Raw genomic sequence first — 24,712 nt, 5'->3', positions numbered from 1 at the left:
CCTGAGCACTGTCCACCGGAATCCACTTTTGCTGGGCGGTGGCGTCCATGTCCTGCACACGCATGCTCATACACACTACCCTACGCGCGCACGCCTTTACACACATACACACGCCTACGTGCACACACGAAAGCCTACACACACAACTATACACACGTAACCACCCAGGAGGAGGGACATGCTTGGGGGGGGAGCCGTTTCTAGAAACAATAACTCTGATCAGTAGGGTCTTGTCGCAACTCGTGATTGCGAAAAACATAATTTGAATTGAAAGTTTCGGAATTCAAATTAGGTGTCGGTTTTGCGTTTGACAGGGTTGGCGTACCCAGAAGAGAGGCACTAAGTTTTTGTTATCGATGTAGCAATGTTGCATGTGGAAATTACGTTTTATTTATTTATTTTCAGTCTTAATGTGTGTTTCCAAGTTTTATTCCCGCTTATCATTAGAACAAAAGAGACAAAAGCACGACACCTTAATCCTTGCAAAATAGAGGCCCCAGTCACATAAAAAAATTGAAATTGCTTTGCGAAATCAAACCTCTTTTCTTGGCTTTCTTGTCCTTCTGGATGTATTCTCCCTTCAAACTACGGCACTGAACCCTGTATAATTACCCGTTTACTTGATTACAAAAAAAATGATCTCTTTATATTAAAAAAAAGTAAGGTCGAAAAAATTCTGAAAAGAAGTCTGTGGCGGGAATTCGTCCAGGAGACCCCATAGCACCTACAGCCTTGAAATTTTGTGCAAAATTACTTCGAGCCCAGGTGGTTTGCACCTGGGGTTTTGATTTTTTAATTTTAAATTATTTTTTTTAATTAATTTTTTAAACTCAAATTTTGCGTTAATTGCCTCTTAAAGGGGTGAAAATTACTTGTACATATTAATGTTATATATCGTTGGAATGGATCAAATTAATTTTTTAAAATTAATTTTTTAAGCTCAAATTTTGCGTTAATTGCCTCTTAAAGGGGTGAAAATTACTTGTTCATATTAATATTATATATCTTTGGAAAGGATGGAATTTCCCGCGTTCTACGCAATTTGTTTCAATGCTCTAACTTAATTATAGCAAAGGAATTTGCGTTTATAGCTCGAACTTTTTTAGGCTTAGCTGAAATTTAGGCATTACTTTCTTCATTAAATCTATCAATAAAAAATGGAGAAATGGTCCCACAGTTTTTTTTTTTTTTTTTTTTTTTTGACGTAACTGGAAAGAGCGACTTTTTCTTTTTTTAATCCAGATCTAACTCGACCTTTGGTCAAAAACCTAAGCTTCTATCTCCAAAGGAAAAGAAGTTACAAGTCGCTTTAATCAAGTTTGAAAAATCTCATCTCCATTCAAATTATTGATGTTTTATTTGGCGTTACCATAGTTACGTCTTTAGATTCGTTCGTTTCTTTTTTCTTATTAAAAAATTTTAAGAGTTTTGATTTTAGCGGAAAATATTATTCTTAACTCAATTCAAGCTCCGAGCTAAAGAGCAAAATATATTAGAGACCACGAATATGAAAGCGACTTTTAAAACGTACTAAACTGCGGTTTCGCAATGCTCAGGAGCCCCTCAACTCAGTACAAGCAAAGAATTTTGAAATCCTGGGAAGGGGTGCTTTTTGTTCCAAAGGGAACTCATGATGCGTTTTTAATCTGTTTTTTCTAATTGATAGTTTAAATCCTCGCGAATCAAATAAGATTGCGAAGCCATCTTCGGGGTTTGGTGAGCGTCAGCGAAAAAGGAGCTAAGCCCCTTAGTATGTTAAAAAAATTGTAGGAACGGCCTTTCACGTTCCCATTTAGAAGGATCCAATGGCTACCTGATATTTTCTACTTGTTTACACTGACATAATTGATTTAAATATTTCATATTGAATATTTAACTTATATCAAATATTTTCATACCGTTGCATTTTCACTCCATATAACCTATACTTTACACTCGTTTCACGCGTACATTTTGTATATTCAAACTGGCAACGTTGATATTTTGACAGATTTTTGAAAACACACAATTCGAGCCGGAAAGTGTAAACATTCAATTTCGTAGTTCTAGATTTTCATTAAAAGTGACTTCCTAAGTGTTATGGCAGTGATATGGATTGCAAGGCGATCCGTCATTGATACGAAGCATTACATTTCAGCTTCTTATGCGCTGCCAAAACCCTTTCATTGTCGTTTAAAATCCACGACTCTACATCCTGACTCGTCTGTGAATTCTGCTCAGAATGGAGCAGCTCAACCTAATCCACCTCGACAGACTGATCCTTTGGACTTAACATTCGAAAACTCGAAAGATGCATACAAAAGTAAAACCACGTGGGAAATATTCAGGGCTATTGTTGTGCTTAAATTGAGTACCATTGATTTCCTCGTTGAAAATCATCAAATGGCAAGTTTATGTTTCATAGGTTTAACGAAGTAGATGCTAGTGGCTTTTCCGCTGCATGTTTTTGCTATATTTTCTATTAATTTCTTATTCACCATAGGAATATTAATGTATCCGTGGAAATTCGTCTCTTAACTCATGTTTCTTTTAGTTACCATGGCAACTGTTTTTAATTTGTATTTTTGATATTTTAGTCATTCCTTTTCCCCTTCTTAAAAATCATTCCTAAAAATCGCAAGTTTTATAGAAAAGACATGATCTAGGTCAACATTATACTTGAATGGTATTGATAAAACATCAATCGTATCTTGAGATTAAAAAAAAAAAAAACTAATTTATGAGCATAGTTTTCAGATGACTAGTTATGATATTACATCATGGATGTTTCCAGGTCTTTTTTCAAGCAAAGTTGTTTTTAAGTGTTACACACACATACGTATTGGGGTTGTGCCATACCGCAAAAAAATTTCCAGGACGAGATACTGTTTTGTCTCCTTTTTTCGGCAAATTAAAAGTTCTAAACTAAAAAGGGATAACTTAACAATAATAATTAAATACATTGATTCTTCTCATTGAGGAAACATTTTTAGATCAAATAAGTATGCATACAACGTTAGATATATTTTAGTTAAAAATGAAAAATAAGAATAATTTATTGCAATGTTTTTTTTTTCCAATTTGATATACAGTAAAGCATCATTTATACATTTTTGAAGGGACTGTATGAAAAGAGCATATAAAGGGAAAAAACACATAATAGGTAAACGTTAATGTGTATTAGACTCTGCAGGGACCAATTTGAAAAACATGTAATCAATAAAAATGTATAAAAGAGAAACGTATAAACGGTGCTTCACTGTAATACTGTAACTGATGAATCTTTTGATTTTACAAGTTCAAACAAAAATGACCAAAGGAATAAATTTTTAAAAAACTGGAAAAGTAAAACTTGCATCATATTGCATTTAAAGGATTCGTATGATAAGCTCTGAATGAATCAATACAACCATTTGAACACAAAAAGTGTTCTTAATTTAGAACCTAATTAGCTTCAGTTAACTTTTCATCAAAAAAATTTTCAATAAAATTTTTTCTTTGTTCATTAGCTTAATAGATAAAAGCTTAATACCTAATTCAAAGTGAGTGAATTCCATGAAGGAACCAGAGACTTTTTCTGTTATATTTTGAATATGAACCTTGTAATAAATTTCATTTGTGCAAAAAGAGAGAATAGTAATGCTTTTGCTTTAAACGTTGTAATCTTTTGTGGAATAAAGATTAAGAAAAAAAATTTTCTCTCAATTTTAAAGGAGATCACTCAAATCAATAGAGAAAGATTTTCTTACCATTTTTTTCCGTCAAATGGGAACCCCGTGGAACCTCAATTGTTTTTTTTTTAGCAGATTTTTTTTCATTTCAGTCTTGTTTACTGACTTGCAGACCTATATAAAATTCAAAACTGTCTGTAAACAATTTTTTAAAAAAAATTTCTACAAAAAATCACAACTTCTCTCAAGTCTTATTTTGCAACCCCAGTATGTAAAATTGTGCCCTGTGCAGCTTGTTTTTAAATTGTATTTACTTCTTTTCGTTATTATTAATTGAGGACTCCTCAAAATTGGCATTTTATATTTGCCACTTGCCTATGGCAAAATGTTTTTAAATAGAAATCATCTGCAAAATTTTCTGCTAATGAACTTTGCATGTTTGTTTATTATAGTTGAAGCAAACCCAACCTGGCACCGTCGTAATGCTGTAATTAGGATCTGCCTGACCTTCACAATGCTACTAGATTAGGTTTGCCCAATATTACTCCCATACCTATCTATTTGTCTGCTAGCTTGTTTGTTTAAAAATTAAACATTTAATTCAACTCCACTTGCAGCCATGAAAAACCCAGTTATCAGTTTTGTCACTGGGGCTTCTGCCCATTATGCTGATTTTACTCTGCACTATACTCTTAATTCTGAGCTACGCCCCCTTCTAAGGACGGTTCCCTAGTTTCTGAATAGGGTGACATACCCTCTCACTGCCCCTGATTTTAATTCTAGACTTTAGCTTCATTGATTTTGGTGACATTTGATAAGCATGAATGTTTTGCTTTGATTAGTTCAGCAAAATACAGTCTGACCACCAATTAGATGGAGAAGTTTACATTTATTTGGTTTACAGGCAGAATATGGACGCGTATATTAGCTTTCAGAGATGTCAGCTCTTGCAGATGGTATGTTACTAAATTAAGCAGAGTCACATTCAAATGAGGGGAACATTCTCATCAAATTTAAATTTTCCCCCCTCATTCAGATAGACTCGTCTTAACTGGATGTTTGCCAATTCCATATAATTGGTGGTCAGACTACTTTGAAAATGTTCTAATGTTCTATGTTATGATAATCCCCTTCCCCCCAAACATTTCTTTAAACATATTTTCCACTTCTGTTGCATAAATGTTTTTCAACAAATGAGTATTTTTTTTTCCTTTTTAGGATTTGTTACTTTTAAGTGACTACTTTTTTACTATTCAAGTGTATTATTGTGTGTGTCAGTATTCATATTTTTTCCCCCACAGCTTATTAAGAAAGGCAAAGCAGTTTTGGGGTCGAAGCTTTTCAACTGGATGATGCGGCACACATTCTATGGGCATTTCGTGGCTGGTGAAAATACGAAATCAATTCGTCCTACACTGGAAAGGCTGCGTTCCTTTGGGGTGAAAAGCATTCTTGATTACAGTGCCGAAGAAGACATGAGCGAAGATCAGGCAAAGGAGGCCATGCAACGGTCAGTTTTTTCTTCATGCAAATTCTTTTCATCATTTCAATTCTTTCCTATTACAGTTCAGTGGATGCCAGTTAATTGAATCAACCGCTTTAATGAATCAAACTGTACGAAACAGAATGAAATCCAGCTTTATTGAATAAGCCTTTTTATTGGATCAGCCGCTTTATGAAATCAAAACTGTTTAGAACAAACGTGATTCATATAAGCGGCGGCCGCTGTATTTATGGTTTGCAAAAATATGTGTTTTTTATTCTCTCTAGTCTGGATTATCAAGTGTTGTGGATTATAAAGTTTTGTGGATGTCAGGTCATGAATATGGTTGCAAATATTATGTTGCATTGCCAAATTGTCTCCAGTATTTTCCGAAGGGAAGAAAGCTGCTTATGTATAAGAGTAAGACGGTATAAAAAGGTGTAGCAAAAGTGTTTTTTTTTTATCAGACTAGCATTCCCATGTCCGGCATTGATCGAGTAATGAAATTAGCGGAGATTAACAGTGCTTGGTGCACTTAGTTTCTAAAATCCCCTGTAATAATTACTTATCATCTATTATTTTTTTTTAATTTTGGGCGGATCCCAGGGCCTTTGAACTCCTTATATATATATATACCCTTGTCCTTAACCGATCTTTAACTGTTATTAATGATCCTTTTAAAGTATTGATTATCTTTGCAAACACAGGTCATCCACATTTTATTCTTATACCTATGTTTAAGCAAGAACTTCTTTGTATACAACATTTGTAGTTTTTTTTCTGGTTCTAAAATTTTTAAGCTGCTTGATGAACTGACTTTCGAGCAAGCTACATAAAATTGGCCGTGTAAAAAAAAGTGTTCGCTTAAATTGATCCCTGCTACTTTTAATGTCTGTCCTTGTGACTTATTAACGGTTAATGCAAAGCAAACGTTTACAGGAAACTACACTCTTCTAAATTCAAAAAGATAGTCTGCCTGTGATGATGTTCTTAAAAACTTCGTTTCTATTTTTGAAAAAATGAAAGCAAAAGACAGAAACATTTTTATTTGACTTGAGAAAAGCCTTGAAGAATCATGTAAGAAACAAAAACAATATCAAATTTAAAATTCACTATCGACCAAAAGTTGAGATGAAGTACTGAATAATGATTTGAATGGAGGAACGCCTCTGAAAATAAGGGATTTAAATTTCAATGACAGATTTTAATTTCACAGGTATTAAATGGTTTTAATTAATTTCTCCCGAACTAATTTATATTTCGAAAAATCCTATCTTAGTGGATTCTTTTGTAATCATGTGAACATGCCAAGTTTTTTGTTTGGGAAACTTTTGCAAATGATCTTGTGTTCATTTTTTTTTTAGTCTTATTGAGTTCCAATAATGGACATTTGAACACATAAAATCTTAATGTTGAAATAAGTGTAAAATGGTAAAGTCCTAAATTGTAAACTAAAAGATAAGCATAAAAAAGTAAAACTCGTCATGGCTGCAGTATAGCATTAAGATAAAATCAATTGTGATAAACTCTTCAAATTATATTTATGGATAATTAACCTTGATCTGGCGCCCGCCCTTAATCACCTGATTTAATTTGATGGGTATAATAACACCCTCTAAAAATGAGACTGGTCTCTTTATCTTGTGATAAGAAATTTACTTATTAGAAAGGGCTTAAAGGAGAGCTACTAGCTTGGTAACTGGACTTATAATTCCTGGATTAAAAAGCTTAAAATGTATGGAATAAGTAGTTTAAGACAGGGCTAAGGCAGAACTACATGCAAAATACTGACAGCCCAATTATGTGATCCAGAGACTGCAATTTCATCCTTGTTATGGACTCATCAATCTGGAATCATTAACTGAGTTGGAGACAGATGTTCTTTCATTGAAGCTAAAATTACCAACAAACTGCTAAGTCCTAAGCAAGGACAAATCTGTCTGGATGGCACAACCGGGCTGTTGGTATTCTGCATGTAGTTCTGCCTTAGCCCTTGTTTAAAGGGGGGCAACTTACTTCTTATTATCAAAGCTTTTGCCTTAGTTTTCGAGTTGTAGTGTATCATTTCTTGCAGTCTCTTGCTGGTGTGCTAAAGTAATTTTAGCTACCAGTTTGTTGGTAATTTTAATTTCAATGAGAGAACATCTGCCTCCCGACTGATGAATCAACATGGACAGAACTGCAGTCTCTGGATGTTATAACCAGGGCTGTTGGTATTTTCTTTATCTTTACCAAAAGCTGAAAAACTAGATCTCTGTTTGGATATCTAGATGTCTGGATGTCTGTGACGCACATGGCGCTTAAACAGTTCAGCCAATTTTCATGAAATTTGGCACAAAATTAGTTTGTACTATGGGAGTGTGCGAATCTCGAAGCGATTTTTCGAATGTTCGATTTTGTTCTTTTTCTATTCCATTTTTAAGAACATTTTAGCGAGCAAATTATCATAACACGGACGAGCAAATTACCATAACGTGAATGAGCAAATTACCATAACAAGGGCTAGCAAATTGGCAAGAAATCCATCATTTATTATTTTTAGATATACAGGCGAAACAAATGACCTTTTAATTTCCACTACAGGAAAAGCGGTGTGGGTACTGCTAATGCATGTATATAATTCTGGAGTGGATAGAGTCAAAAGGGATATGAACCAGTTATTAAAATTTATTAAAATGAAGATTTTTGATTGGCTAAATTTCTGCACAAATGACAGAACCTAAAATCATTGTTTTAAGCTCCTCAAATCCCGAGCTAATCTTGAAATTGAGAAACATTACTGCTTCAACCGCTGTAGGCATTTGGAGTTGTGTATTGGAAGCAGCTGTCACTTGCAATGGGGTGAAAAGTTTTATTTTTATTTAATTCACTCAATGGAGTTTTTATGTTTTACGTTATTGGTTCCATGTTCTTCTGTTCATAATAATTAGTTTTCTCTTTTTTCAGGGCTACTATAGCGCATAAAATAGAAAAATCAGAAAGTGGTAAGCAATGCAATTCAATATTTATTTCTTGATCCTGAGCATATTGTTTATAAAAATTTTGAAAGTAATAATTTTTTTTTAATGACAGGAGATTTAAAGCAATACAAGCCCTATAAAGAATTTGCTGATCGTAGAAAATATAAAGCAAAAGCACGCACATATTTTTACCTAAGTGAGGCTCAGTGTGAAAAGAATATGGATACTTTTCTCAGGTGTATAGATGCAGTAGCTGGTATGGCAATTTTAAATTTGTCTTTTTAACTTGGTTGCTAATGTATTTTGCAATTATTTTGTAAGACTTTCAATTTTATTCTCATTTTAGTTGAGCAGGAAATTTTGCTTTCATATTCTCAGTGAATAGTCACCTGTGTGAACTAAACTATAGGGCAATACAAACCATTTCCAAAATTTGATGCTCGTATTGTTTTTTTTTCTTCTGTAAGTCAGTGTTATTTTTATTAGATGTTAATCAAGTCCACGCTATTAGTAATTGCAGGGCCGGATTTAAGAGAGGGCAGGCAGGGCTACTGCCCTGGGGCCTCCACAACAAAGGGGCCCCCACAATAAAATTTTTACAAAATATCCTAATTTTCACAGGTCAGCAAATTTTACGTTTTTTATCCAATATAGATTATAACAATAATAATATAAAAAAATAAACAGCAGTAACTTCAGGATGTATTTACTATTAAAGTTCTGATTGAAAATATCGGATATATACATATACAGTCAAACCTTGATATCTCGAACCTCCTTATCTCGAAACCCTTGATGTCTCGAAACAAAAATTTTCCCCAGCATTTTCTATAAAAACTCATATGTATTTTCCATAGTTATCTCGAAATTTATTTTTCGAAACCCTTGATATGTCGAAATTTTTGCACAGAAGCAAGTTTCAATTGTCGTTTTGCTTTGGCAATTTTTGTAGTAAAACCAGTTCCAGAGACAATTGCTTAACGTTTTTCATCCCTTTTTTTTTTCGAAATATTGTGAATAGGGAATTGGGGCAAGATAATAGGGGAGTGTTGGCATGAAAGGGGTGCAGTGTTTTCCCCAGAGTTTAGAATCTTTGTACATTTCTCTCGAACATGTCCACTTTGAGGAAAAGGGTTCGATTTTTCGTCCGTCAGTCTTCAAGCAAAAACGGAAAATGAGTTCCTCATTTTCATCATTCAACTTTTTTAACTTCTACAAAATGGCTGCTGAGAACTTTTTGAATGTGAGGTTACTGGGTAAAGATAAAATTAGAATTTTTAAATTTTTAGGCGAAAAAACCAAGTTGAAATTGTTGTTCATTTCAAAATCTTATCCTGTGCACTTTCGACAATTAGAAATATAAAATATATAAATGCATATAGCGTACGTGTGTGTAAATCTGAGAGTTACTAGTGTAATTTTTTAAAAACCTTGATAACTTGAAAACTCGATATCTCGAAATTTTTCCTCGTCCCAAGAGATTTGAGATATCGAGGTTGTACTGTATATCCAAATTATTTGGATATATATCAAAGTATCGAATATTTTCGAAAATATGATGATCTTTTCGAACAGTGATTAGGGGCCTCCACACTTCCAAATCCGGCCCTGAGTAATTGCAAGTAATAAGTCCTACTACTGTTCAGTGCAATACTTACTTATTTGAAATCAAGTTTATATTTTTAAATTCATGCAAATGCTTGTCAACATAATGTAAGGCAGAGTGAAAGATTTTATGTTGCACATGCAGTTTATCAATGAAAAGATTATTTATTATTGTAAAATGAAGCAATGTCAAATACACAATTCAAGAAATACACTAAAATAAAATTTGTAGAATTTTTATTGTAGTTATTTTATTTTTATTGTATTTTTTTACTTATTTTAACGTATAAAATATTTATTTATAGTAATTTTTGAATTGAATTTCCATTTGTTATATTTTGAAAAACTAGTACTCTTTTGCATATAAGTTACAATAGTGATTTAAATGGCACATGGTAACTTATTTACTATTCAAATTGATGAAAACAAAAATATAATTTATAGTGTTGCTCTGACAAGTTAAGCTATGACGTTGACAATGTTTACCTCTTTTGTGCATAATAGGGAAGTGTAATTTGTGCTGAGTTGAGTTGAGTACTTAATGTAGTAGTTTTTTTAGATCGCATATGTGTAGCATTACGAAAATTTGATATTGAAACCCTCCAAAATGTATGTTATAAATGTGTGTCGCTTTACGAAAGGTGCACACATCAAACATTTGTGAGTGAAAAGAAACTTGGACAGTTCATCTCTATTTTTATGTATCATTTATAGTGCAAAGTGTAATAGTTTATGAAATATAAATTTTTAAAACCGGGATATACTTTTATACTAACCCTGTATTTTCTTAGATAACGTAAAAAATGTACAGTATTTAAAAATTTATTTGCAATTCATATTATTTTTTTCTTTTTAACAGAACACTTAAACCCACTTTAAAAATTTGCATGTTGCTCTCTTTGTGCAAAGCAACAAAATTGATCTAAATTATTCTAATCATCATTCAGCTGTTAATTTTCAATGCAATGTAATTTTTGAAAGTAGTTCAAAGAATTTTTAATGATAGAAATTGTTCTTTTTTTTTCTTTTTTTTTTTCAGTGGTAAGATTCTAAAGAGAATTTTTTTTTTTTTAATTATTTTAGAGTTACATACATTTGTGTATACTTTTGTACATTTTGCACATATGCATCCATTAAATGAAAATATATTGAAGTTTTTACTAAAACATCACCAGTAACACTTAAACAAAGGTTTTGTTACATGAAACATTTATAGTCTTTTTAGAATAGTTTTTGATGCCGATTTCAAATATCTACTTAGATTTTTTCCATCACCCACAGGTTTTGTGTAATTATATGTTTTAAGTTATTTATTTTTCCCATATTTTCCAATAACACTTAATGATAAAAACTAATAGACTGGTGAACAAAGACTTTGTTAAATGAAACATTTAGGGCTTTTCTAGGGCACTTATTATCACTTATTGATAAAAAGTCATAATTATCAATGAAAATTTTGTGATCAAGACAAGAAATGTGGAGATAGATAGTCAGGTTTGCTGGTGCTGCAGTGTCAACATGGCAGTCTGTCTTAATGGCACCCCATTTTTGGGGTATAAGCTACCTGAATTGAACCATTTTCTGTGTTTTTAAATTTGAATGCAAACATAAAGAACATCATATATTTTACTCTAAGGAACATGATTTAGTATGCTGAAATAGTTTTGACTCTGTAATAGATGTGTTTGTATTTTAATATCAAACAGATAAGACTTGGTATTAACTCTTTCGAAAAACTATACTCAATGTTAATTTCAATGCAAACTCAAGTGGTGTTATAATTTATGCAAACACTTTGCAATATATCACCAAGCTTTTGGTCGCCAAGTTTTGTCGCCAGCGACAAATCTGGCGATTTTTTTTTCTTTTTTTTTACATCGGATTTCCATTTGGCCATTGTTGATGATAGTTAAAGAGTTAACTATTGAATCACATTAAAATTGCCAATAATGGGGAAGTTACTTTAAATTGGTGTAAGAGGAAGTCATGTGATGCACACATCAGCTCGTTTAGATAAAATTTTGAACAAGACATATCATGGGACAATTATTTCTTCCCTAAAATTAAATTAAACAAATTTTACTTGCTGCTAAATTTTATTATTACAATGCTGTTTTCTCCTATGCAAATGCGATAGTAATGGCAAGAAAAATTTAAAAAAAATAAAAACTGGACCTGTTATTCTACTGGCCTTTCATATTAAATTAGGTCTCTTTAAAACTATTTTAAGACTTTGTAACACTAGTTCTGAATTTGAATACAATTAAAACCAGAGTTTCTACGTATTATTAAAGTTAAGTTAAAAAATTGCATCTTTGGATTTTCAAAATGAATAAATTCTTGCTCTGAGTAATAATACACTTAAGAGGGATGTTCCTGATGCCAAAAACAGAAAGAAAAGAACAATAGCTAAGTTTTAGGTCATTATTTTAGTGTTAGTCATGAATGTGATTTTGCGCATTTCTTGAAACTTCTGTCTAGTGTTACAAAAAATCTGTGGGTGATGGAGAAAAACTGTTTGCATATTTGAATTCAGCACATCATTTTACATTAAGATCAGATATTTTTCTTAGTGTAACAGAAAAAAAGTTTTTTTTTTTTTTTGTAGACTAATGTAATTAATGATATTGATATATGAATTCTTCGAAACTTTAAAATGTATTAAAACAAGCATATATCAACAGCCTGGTTATGATACCCAGAGGCTACAGTTTTGCCCTTGTTTTGGGCTCATCAGCCTAGAAGCACCATAACCAAGCTGGAGTGAATGTCCTAGGTTAAAATGTTGTTCTTTCCAGGTTTTGCCGATATGTATCATTTGATATATATCATGATATATATCCGATACTTATTTTGAAAATATCATGATATTTTGATATTTTCGATATTTATTTTTTCATCTATGGTATTTTCAATATAAAAAGTGTATTAATCGTGATAATATTGTTCATTTATTATTAAAAATTACCAAAAAGTTATGTACTATATTTTTATGATGTATTAATACATCATTAATATAACAAAGTAATATAATATTTCTTTTTTACTTGTATTGTGTATTCATAAAGTTATTAGTAATGTAAGAATTTTAATTCATATTAAAAGTGCCTACTTAAACATTAAACACTGCACAGAAAAAAAAATGTTTTATGACTGTGCACCGGCACTAATGCATATCATTTATTTCTGAATCATATAACTAAAAGTAGCTGACAAAAGGAAAATGAGTAAAACAGCTAATGCTAAATGAACTCCATTAAAATTGATAGAAATGTAAAATGAAATATTAGATATAAATAATGAAAGAAACTTCAATTTTAAGTCTACATATTGTAATTATAATATGAGAAAATAAAGAGTGATTTAACGATGCATTTACTAGTTTGAAGACTTTAGTTTTTGTTTATTGAAAATATCCAATATTTTCAATATTTTCGAACTTTGGTTTTTTCTCATGCAAGCAAGTAAATACAGCTGAATCAAATTTTATTGAATTGTTATTTAACCAGTTTTCTTGTTAAAGCTAACTCTATTTTTATTTATTAAAAAGTAATTTCTTGAAACAACCACCGTCACATACTAACCGCCGTCAATACCTAGTGCCATCATAAAAAAACTTGATATGATTTTTTTTATTTGAATTAATTTGTTGTTAGACAGTGTCAGATTGCTTTGTCGTTTCACCTAAGGGAAGAATGTTTCCATCTGAAACAGCCAGAAAAAAAGAAGTAATAGCTTGGTAAAAAATTTCTACTTTTGCTGAATTCTTGTATGGTAGAAAAAAAGTGCTTAAAAAGAATATGTTCCATTTTCCACTTTTTACAAAATACTGAATTGTACGTGAAAAATTTTATTTTTGAAAAAAAAAAACAGGAGTGAAAACCTTTTTTCAACGAACTCTCAAAATATGCTTCCACTTTTTTTTTTTTTGCATTTTCAAACGTTGTTTATTCTTATATTTGTCTTCTTTTTAGCTGTTTCATATTGATACATCCTTGCTTTGGTGCTTTAAAGTTATAAGTACTTTCAGGGTATTTACAGAAATATTTTTCTAGGTACTACACAGTCAACTGGTTTTGCTGCCATAAAATTAACTGCCTTAGGCCGTCCACAACTTTTGGTATGTATCCACGCTTTTATCAGATGTTCACATGAGAGTTCAGAAAATTCAACTTCTTTTCAGCACTAGTATTATTATGCTATTTTTGTTTGACTAACGTTTCTAAGTGTTGATAAAAATTTGCTACAATGTCGAAGCTTCATTTTTAGTACTCAAATTTTGATAATTTCCTGAAGGGAATTTTCCAGTTTTTCCCCAACTTACTCACTCTTAACTTTATTATACATTTTTTAGAAAAATGGTGCTTTTTGCACTTCAATTTCAAACTACTTCTGGTGGGGAACTTCTTTCCCTATCTATTTTTATAGTCGCCTCAGTGGGATTTAAAATGCGTTTTCAGGAGGGGGAAGATCTCTCGAATCTCCAACTCCTTCCCTTAACATTATCATAAAAAATGCTTAATATTGATTTTCTAGTCTAGAGCCTTAATGTGGAGAATTCGTAGGGAAAGCCCCTAGTTCCAGTGACTAAAAAAGGCATATTTTTAGGCCTTCTAGCTTGACACATTTCCTTGGGATGTGTTTTTTCCTTGGGACCCATTCCATCAAAATATGGCCTAAAATTATGCTTTCATAATTTCAATATCAAAAAATTTCTTAAGACAGTCTCAGAACCCTGACGTCTATCCTAGTATCGTCAAAGAGAGCTTAAAATGCGTTTTTAAAGGCTTCGAAACAGTTCTGGAAAACATCTCCAAACCCTCACTCTTTTCCCAACATTAATACCAAAACAGTAGAAATTGTGTCTTAAAGATTTCAATTTCCAAATTTATTTGAAGAAGATACCTAAATTCTCCTCTACATGCCTAACATCTTTAAACATAGCTGAAAAACAAGCTTCTGGGACTTCTATTTAGATAAACTTCTGGAGGAGTCCCTCCCAGCTAATATCAACACAGATAGATAGCTTTAAATTTCGTTTTCAGAAAATTCCGCTGGAGAATCCTTGAATCTTTCTTCTCTTCATACAACATCCTCTTTCCTCCATCTCTGCCAAACTTAAGCTTAAAAAAGCATCTTTAAGACCTCTATTTTGAAAAAATTCTGAAATAAAGCCTTCTGTTCAGGGGCGGCATTTCAGCCTTTAATTTCGGGGGTCGAGTTTCTTAAATATGTATTACCACAGTGCGGTAACAAACACACATTAGCTAACAGAAAGTGGTCATAAAATCGGTTTAATATGAATAAAAATTAGTGCTTAGAAGCAATTAAAATTTTGATTCATTTTCTAATAAGTTATCATACAAAACATCTCGATATTGAAGTTTTTATACCTTTTGGAAAAGTTTTAATGCATGTTTTTTGGAATTCAGAAGAGCAGGGAATCGTCTTACTATCAGTGCCCAGTGTCGTGCTGTTTTGCCTGTACAGCTAAATAGAAAAGGTTTTTTCTTTCTTTTCTTTTTTCTTTTGCCCATTGTGCTTTGAAAATATTTCTCTAACCTAACAAAAAAATTTCTCTACCAGCTGAGCTGAAGGAATAGTTAAAAAATAATTGAAGTAACAAAGCTATGTATGAAAACACCTTTTTATGTCTTGCTCTTCAAAATCACACAGGCAACTTCAAAAATTGCGAGGAGCTTAATTTTTCATCATGGAATAATCTAGTCTCGTCGGCGCTCTCAGCTTCAATGAGATGTCATCTACCACCAGCTCTGTTATTCACTATTCCAGGCTGAAGAGTCCACAACAAGGACGGAACTGCAGTCTCTGGATGTGATAACCGGTCTGTCGGTATATTGCCCATAATTTTTCTTGCCTAGTGATAAAAATTTTACTCATAATTGAAACATTTTATTTTTCGTTTTCAAAAAATCCAATCCAGATAATATAGAGCCAACCATGCAGAAAAATAATTATCATCAAATCTTGTGTTAATTTTATTCGAAAAACAATCTATTACTTCATACAAAATATTAAAAAATCAGTGTGACTTCACATCATCATGTGGATTTTTCTTTTTTTAGCGCCTTTTTTAAATTGGCTCAGAAGAAAAATTTTTTTGAAAACGTTTCACCATTGATTGAAATATGCATCTATGTAAAATCTATTTTCAATTTCAATTGCAGATTGAACTATGGTAGTATGAACACACAGATCAATTGTAGATTGAACTGTGGCTTGAATAGTCCGAAAATTAAGTGTGGCGGATTGAAGATGTTTTGATAGAGTAAAGCATTTTTTAAACACTTTCCGCAATAGAAACAAATTGAATACAAATTCAAACGAAGTCATACATGCTGAAGGGCATGAGCTTTTTCACCATTGAAAGAATCGTTTTGCAATAATTCTCACAGTCGTCAAATCACTGCTTTAAAGTTATACAGAAAGGTTTTTATGGTTTTAACTCTTGAAGACCATCTTGTGTCACTTCGAGATTGCATAACTATAGAGCCCCATAAAGGGTATTTTGTCTTTATTCAATAAGCACATGCATTTTTAAGAAGTTTCTATGAAAGCAGATAATGCATTGGGCAGCTGAAACGTCTTTCTAGCAAAAGAAAGCGATGAACACTCATTAAATAAATATACACTTAAAAAATGAGCGTAAAAGTGAATGTAAAATATCAAGGAATTTTCTTGAGAAAACCATGCAGCCACACCACTTTGCACGAGCCTCTCATATTGGACATACCATTGTTACACTGGGTTAATATTTAGCCGTGAAAAGGCCAAAAAATATTTCGTGAATTTCTGAGTCATCATCCAAATAACGAAAAACACTTTTTCTAGTCTGGGAATGTGTCGAGTTTCAACAAATAGTTACTGAGAACCAGCGAGATTTTTTTAATTAACATTGATTTCCGACTTACATAAATTGAATTCACCCATTTTCTATCATTCTGCTTAAAAAATTTGGGGGTGCGACCGCCCCCTCTTGACCCCCCTATTTGCCGCCCCTGCTTCTGTTTCCACTTTCGTGACGATAGAACACCCCTTAAGGTCTACAAAGAAAGCATACAGTTTAGTTTCTTTTGAACTTCAGGGCCAAATAACTTCCAGAGGGCCCGTAAACATTCCCATTTTCCAAACGCCCCCAAAGACAGCCTTTTTAAGATTTAATTGTTGAAATATTTTCATAGAGAACCTCCAAACTTTTCCATTTCTTTTCCAAACAAAGATTAAAGTTGTGCCTTTGGACTCTCCCAATTTCCTAAACTTCACTAATTATACTTAAAATTGCATGTTCAATGTCAAAAAAATTCCAGAGGTGAGCAACCTGGTATTGTAATTTCACCAGAGATTGCATAAACTTGATTCTTAAAGACTAATTTTGAAAATTTTCTAAAGTGAATTACCAATGCCTTTCTCTCCTAACGTTCCCAAAGATTTACCGAGTTCCATACCGAAAAACTTCCGAAGAGAGCCCCTGAACCTTCATCATCACCTTAACGTCATTACAGATAGCCTAATTTTTTTTAAATTTTTTTTTTAACTTTTATTTTTGCAAATTTCTGGAAGGAGCATTTGATCTCCTAATTCAGGAGAGGGACAAACGACATTCCTTTTAGAGAAAATTTCATATTGTTTAAATAGATAGGTGTAAGAGCGATGGCTCACCCCCCCCCCCCTCCCTTGGAATGAGAGTTCCATCAAAAACGAAGAAATAGACTTTAAAACACAGTGACCCCTCAATTAAACCTAGGTTACCCCCACCCCTCGTTCAAGTTATAGATCCGCCATTGAGTATATGAATTTATTTTTATTGCTTTTAAATTTAATCTTTTAAGAATTTTTCATCAATTATTTTACAGTTTTGAATGATAACAAAAATTACAGTTGCAATTGATTTTAACAGCAACTGAACCGATTTGTAATTGCTACTTCACTGTGTTCCATACAAAAACCATAAAATATTATTAAAAATTGTGGATTATTGGTTTTGCATATCAGAGGGAATTAATTGCAGTGATTGTTCAACATTTTTATTCTTATCTTTCTCCAGATGCAACTGTCTGAAGTTATCGCTCGTACCCGCCAATACTTCAAAGAAGTCACTGGAGCCCAAACAGAGAATATGGTTGCAGCAAGTGTGAGCCCCACCGTAATTGCCAGCAAACTCGAGTATCATAATATCAAAGTAGACAATGAAGAAGTCAAAAACTGGCTTCAAAATATGGATTATGATCGCAAGGGGTAATTCTCTTTCTCCTTTACATCATCTTCATGACAGAAAATGTAATGATTCTTAGACATCTATGATTATTCTTAAGATTTCTCGTTAGGGGAAGGGGAGAATAAAAAATGAAGTTGAATCCATTATTTCAGAAAGGGCATAAGTCCCACTTATGAAACATATCAGGCTGCAATAAAAAGTGTTTATTTCATTCATAAATAAACCAAATTCTGCAAGAATTATGATGACTAATCTAAGCATAAGTAGGATCATTACCTCAATTTAAATATGTTTCATTTTGCCACTGAAAGTAAATAAATATATATATATATATATATATATATATATATATATATATATATATATATTATTTGTATGTATGCCTTTTCTATAATCAATAACCTAAAAGTCTAGTTTAGAGTGATGAAAATGTAAATCAAGTAAAACAGATTTGTTTTAGATTGATGATAATCCTCATATAAATTATAGCTGATGATCAAGAAACCGCGTGTTTCAACAATGAAACTCGCTCCGCGGCATGATAATTTGATATGTTTTGGTAATGTTTAATATTCATGGAAAGGCTTTAGTGTGACAAGGCTGAACTCGATCCGATAACTTAACAGTTTTACTGGGAAGACTGTGTCATTTCAGGGGAATGAAGAAACGAAAACTATTAACGCTATCTACTGAAGTTTTGGATTAATTTACTGGTGTTAGGCTTAAAATTTCAAGGATCAAAATATCACCAAACAGGCAAATGCTTCATTCAAATGTAGAAGAGTTGAAGCAATTTTCACCTGTCATACCTTGACGGGCAACTTTCTAGTTAAAAGTAATATAGCAAAGTAACAAAAATACCAAAAAAAGAACTTGTTACCTGCATCCTAGTTTTAACTAATCAATTCCTACTAATTTTGGGTTTATGAAAACAAATATGTTAGTAGTTCCTTTCTTTTCAAAATACACAAAAGCCTGTTGGAGAAAAATGAACCGCAACCACACATTGATTTGAAGGTAAAGTTAAAAGCAAAATATTCCTGTGCAATAAATGTTATTAAATAGATCCTGTTTCATTAAACAATGTTAATTTTTTTTTCTTTAATATAGCAGCATTTGCTTTTGGCCTATTGCTGTAAACGCTTCATTTTTTATTGCTTCTTGTACGTCAAAGAAGGATCAGCTCTTGTAATAGTTCTGCAGCATTTGGCAAGCATTATCTCAGCCCAGTGACCTTGATATCTACGTTCCATTGTAAAGATATCTTGGTGAAACCTATGCTCATCGCTCTACAGTTAATAAGCAAAATGTCCCAGAGGAAGTGAACTAAATAGAGTTTCAGAGACATATATTTCATCGATGGTCACAGAACTTCTGTAGGGATTTTTTGACCAACTTTTTTAGTTCTTATCTTCTCTGTTATTTATTAATACTTGTAATTTACCCTTAAAGGCTTTTTAGGTGTTTTTCTCCTCTCCTTCAAAATTTTATCAAAAACTGATCTTCGTAATGGGGTCGTTTTCAATATTTTAAAAGTTGTTTTTTTTCTGAAAAAACTTGCTTGAAAACATAAAATCTAACCATTTCTTAAAAAAATTGTTTAAGTTTAATATTTTTAAAAAATTACTTAAATCGGTGATCTTTTATTGTTTATATTTCTTGCCGATGACATCACAAATGATGAAATGCCATTCTGTGTTGTCATTCACAGAGCAAAATATTTAATTCGCATCTTTACTCACATGTATTGGCAACAATATGGTTGATAGCAAGCATAGAGCGCAATATTTGATTCGCTGCTTGATTATCATAACGTGGAAACGTAGTAGAAAGATGCAGCAAAGTGCATCATTTGTGACGTCATCAAGACCACGCATTGTTTCAAAAGTCGGACATTTTAAAAAATTAATTAAAAAATAACTGTTGGGAAAATGAAAGAATTTTCTGGGTCCATGGGTTTTTTTTTTTTTTTTTTCGTTTATTCTATCAATTTCAGTGACTAAAAGTACTTCTTTTGACTGAAGGAAACAACCCCATTGCACGTATTTGAAGAGCTGTTCAAAATTCTCTTCTTAGCTTTAGCTTCAATATATCTTGGAAATTTCCCTCTAAGGTATTAGAAAACCATCTTTGTTCACAACTTTCACAAAGTTCTTCATTGTTCTCAGCAGAATGAGCATGGGTAGAAACAAAAATGGGTGGATCTACTAGAGGCTCGTTTTGGACATTTCTCTCCCCAGAATTTTAATTTCTTGAAGATCGTTCAGGCTTTATGTTGTGAGGTTCATATCTCAACCTGGGGTTGAAGTTTAGAAGACGATGAGTCCTATGAGAGGTATGTCTATCTGCCGGGAAAAAAGAGCATTAGTGAGCTTTCACTACTACAATTGGTTCTGTATCTTGAGAACTAGAGCTATTCTCAACTTTTTATGGTGATTTTCGTGTTTAGCAAGACAAAATACTTTAGAAATAGCATTTTGAGCCAAATGCATTTTTATTGTTGGATAGTGTAATTAGTGAAATCCGGGTGCATAAAAATCACTATCTTTAGTAAACACATCTTGTATTTTCCTCTTTCTGTCAAATGTTGTAGTGATATAATATAGTCTGGTGTAAAAAAAATAATAAAAAACTTTAACTAACCAACGCCTCCTATATACTAAATGCCTAACCACTTTGCCTCAAAAAGAGTGTCCCCACCGGTACACAAACTACGCTACCTGGCGGCAATTACAAGGATGGCGTTGCTATGACGATGAATCCAAACAATTCAAACATTTGCTTCGCTTATGTTGTCTGATATTTAGAATTGTTTTTATCTTTTGCTTTTTGGTTATAATCGTTTGCTCGAATTAAATCTCTTGTGAAACTTTTGTCTCTGTGGGTTTTTTTCTTTAGAATATCAAAGCGTTTTCAAGATTCGTACGGTTTTCTTTCTTTTTTTTTTTTGAAATGTAATCATTCCAATAATGCCTGTTGTATACCTCTTTGCACTTCTAGATATAAAAATAAGTTTTATAAAGTTTTAATAATAAAATTTTATTTGTATATTTATTAATTCATTTATAATAGTTATTATTTTGCAAAAAAGGGAAAAACATTTCAGCCGTTCACAAAAAATTTTCACAAGACCCCGAGATGAAATATTTTCCCCGCAAAAAAGGGGGGGGGGGAGAGGAGGGAAAACCTCACCGGTTTGTAAAAAATAGCATGTTTTAACGGTCTTCAAATATAAGTTTTTTTTTTTTTTCAAAAGAAAGAAAATTTAAAAAAAAAAAAAAAAGCTTAATTCACGGATCAGAGGCTTTTTTTACGTTTCTTTGTTTTAGAATTTTAGTCAAGGCTTCAAGACTACCAAAAAAATAATTCTGGAAAGGTTATTAGTGATTTAACTTTCTAGGATTTTCAGTAACCGGACCTATAAATAAAATTTACTGCACTTTAAAGACAGCAGCGGCAGGGCCCGATTAAGATATCGAGGATCTCCAGGCCAAATATTTTTTGGGGGCCCCCTGTATTCAAACTTTATAACTTCAGCCGTAGGCTCAAAAAATTTTAGCCATAGACTAAAGTAATTTCAGCCATTTGGGGGCCCGTAAATATTCGGGGCCCTGGGCAAGGACCTAGTTGGCTTATTCAGTAATCAGGCCCTGAGGGGCGGACTGGGTCCCCCAAGAGGGCGACAGCCTTGACTACCAAAGGGCGAAAAAAAAAAAAAGAAAAGAAAAGAAAGTCGCACAGGTTTCAGGGCGAGGCTTCGCGCTCTCGAATATTCAATAAAATAAAATGAAATTTAAAAAACAGGTTCGAGAGTGCAAGAAAATGAAAATGAGAGAAGGAGCACAAGTTCAAGGGTACAATATATATATATATATATATATATATATATGTGTGTGTGTGTGTGTGTGTGTATCTAATTTGAATTCTGACACTTTGAATTCGAATTATGTTTTCCGCAATTACGAGTTGCGACAGGACCTTACTCATTGGAGGCTATTGTTTCTGGAAACGGCTCATGTCCCCCCAAGCCTGCTCCTCCTCCTGGGCGGTTACGTGTGTGTATGTGTGTTAGGACTTGTTTGTGTGTAGATGTGCGTGTATGTAGGAGTGTGTGTATGCAGGTCATGGAGGAGGGGATTTCGGTGGACAGTGCTGCTAGTGGAGGCTAGGATCAGAGGAGCAGCTCCGTCCTCCGGTGGACGGCGGTGCTGCAGAGGCCCCTGGTCTATTCTGAAAAAGGAATAGGACATCAAGGACGCTCAAATAAAAGCAATAAGCAATCGTGATTGCTCAAAAAAAAATCCCCGGAAGCGTACAGGTTTTAAGGGGGCAAAAAAAACGAAAATGCACACAGGTTCAAGGGCTCAAGAAAATGAAGAGAAGAAAGAAAGGGGGAAAAAATAAAACGAAGGCTCACACGTTCTAAGGCACAAATAAAATAAAATGCAGAAAAAAAAGTTCGATGGTGGAAAAAAAAAACAACAGAAGACGCACCGGTTCGAGGGCGTAAAAAACGGAGATGCACAGGTTCAAGATCGTAAAAAAATGAAAGAAAAAAAAAAGGAACGAAGTCACACAAATTTGTGAGCGTAAAAATAAAGAAATAAATTAATTAAAAAAGTTCTAATGAAAAATTAAAAAAAAAAAAATAGCAACGAAACAAAGAGGCACACAGTGGGCTTTCGAGGGCGCACAGGTGGAAGGACGCATCGGCCTGCAGGCCGGCGGGCCAGTCCGCTCTTGCTCAAAGACCTGTCCACGATAATTTGAACAAAAATGCTTATTAAAATTTATAAAAATCTATCATACATACTCTAATTATTTTTTAAAAATAAATGAATCAATAGAAATTATAACTTTTACAATAATTCTATATTGATTTTTTGATTGCTTTTTATAGTTTTTTTTTCTTAAAGGTTTACTTAATAACGCATAATAATTGCAGTAATTGTTCTTTACATTTAAATATCATTGCTAGTAAATAAATTACTTCTTTCTTAATTGCTCTTTCTTTTTTTCTTTATTTTATCAAATATATATAAATTAAAATCTTACCGATCCGAGAATATTTTTCCGATCCGCGGGTAAAAAACTGTTGACAAACGCAGATTTAAATTGTTAAATATTTAGCTATTAATTTCTAATATCTTCCATAGATGCAGCAGCGAAGGTACCGAATGGACACACTTTGCTCTATGATAAAAGCTAGAAGTGGTTAGGCATTTAGTATTTAGGAGGCGTTGAACTAACAAACTGAGAAAAAAGAAAAAGTTGCATATGTGTTTAAAACTATTCATATTCATCATCAAATACATTCTCCATGGAAATCTTTTTCTATCCTTCTCTTATCTAGTTTTGTGAACCAATGTTCGTATTAATATTATGCTGGTAAAACTCCATTAAAACTTAAATTAATCTGTAATAAAACAAACCATCAAATAACATTAAGAGTTCACTTGAAGTTCAAAATAATCCACTAACTTTATTTTTTATTGTCAAGTTAAAGCAGCAAAGTTACCGTAGCCCAGCTGACAAGTTAAAGTTTGTATTCATTGCATTTTCACTGTTACTTTCTTGCTTTAATTTTTCAATAAATTATGAGAAAAAGTATAACTTTAAATGTTTCATGAAATTATTAATGTTTGATTGTTATAAATATGTTATTACTGGGGTCAGTATCAAAACTAAAACTTATTAATTAAAATCATTATTTCCTTATTTGTGAAAGACTTACAACAAACTCAGTAGCTGTATAAGTTTCAATTCTGCTTCTTTATGGTGATGACTTCAGATACACTTTAGAAATAATATTATCAAATATTTTACTCCAATTATCCTCTCAAAATAAAAGCGAAGATAGTCGCGAAATGTCCATGGTATCAATGTATATAATGTAACAGTAGGCTTGCCAGGAGACCCGGTTTTCAGACAAAATACTGGTTTCCTGTCCGGTTTATTTCTCGTCCCGCTAAAAGATAAATTTGATCACAGATGACCAAAACAGTCTAGGAGTAATTAACTGTGAAGGATTATTTAGGGGATAACTGCATTGTCATTTCTAACATTGACAAGCTAAATTAATATTGTATTAGCTTGTGAAGATTTTTACAACAAGATTAAAGCCCTAAAAAAAACCTTCAAAAATAGTGAAGGTTTTTACAACAAGATTAAAACCTCAAAAGAAAATGCTAATTCTTCAAAGGGTGCCGTGAATTGGAAAAGTTTAGGAATCCCTGATCTAATAAATTGTTCTTTTATTTTTCCGCTTTAATTTTTAAATATGTGTACTTTATTATTGATAGGCTCATGAATATGTTTTCCTGGAGCGGTCTGGTTGATATGAACTATGTTATGTCCGACTTGTTCAAGGTTCCTAATCTGCAGGTCAGCAAGTTATACATTTAATAAATTGTAATACCTGTGTTAAGTGTTTTATTGCAATCAAATTCGCTTATAAACAACCCTGATTTAACAAGAGCCCAGATTTAGCAAGGAAATGAGAAATTTTGATTTGTACAATGCTAAATCTATGACAGCATAGCTTACTTTTCAAAACAAACCCGCTTAAAGCCAGCAATATTCTTATGATTCTTAAAATATCTATTGACTTCCAGCTCAGTTTATCCTTTCTTAGAAAAATTCCCTTAATATTACTCAGCCGACGAGAAAATATAATGATGACCGTTTTATTTAGTCTGTGGAAGAAAGAATCTTTTAAAAATGATCTGTTTGCTGACGGGCCAATGCTATCATTTCTAAAATACTTACTTTTCTCAGG

General features: G+C 32.6%; 1 protein-coding gene across 1 annotated transcript in view; it reads left to right on the top strand.

Annotated features, from left to right (window-relative positions):
* Positions 1–2,079: 2,079 nt before the first annotated feature.
* LOC129219844 (proline dehydrogenase 1, mitochondrial-like) overlaps positions 2,080–24,712 on the top strand; it is a 43,720-nt gene continuing 21,087 nt past the window's right edge. Inside the window, exons 1-7 of the mRNA XM_054854153.1 lie at positions 2,080–2,395; positions 4,965–5,160; positions 8,080–8,117; positions 8,206–8,349; positions 13,754–13,818; positions 17,764–17,954; positions 24,237–24,318. Coding sequence (XP_054710128.1) covers positions 2,080–2,395; positions 4,965–5,160; positions 8,080–8,117; positions 8,206–8,349; positions 13,754–13,818; positions 17,764–17,954; positions 24,237–24,318 — 1,032 coding nt within the window. The remainder of the gene's footprint in view (positions 2,396–4,964; positions 5,161–8,079; positions 8,118–8,205; positions 8,350–13,753; positions 13,819–17,763; positions 17,955–24,236; positions 24,319–24,712) is intronic.

The sequence above is a fragment of the Uloborus diversus genome, chromosome 4, assembly GCF_026930045.1.
Source record: "Uloborus diversus isolate 005 chromosome 4, Udiv.v.3.1, whole genome shotgun sequence".
Classification (NCBI taxonomy): Eukaryota; Metazoa; Arthropoda; class Arachnida; order Araneae; family Uloboridae; genus Uloborus; species Uloborus diversus.
This window is presented reverse-complemented; position numbering and strand designations above follow the sequence as displayed.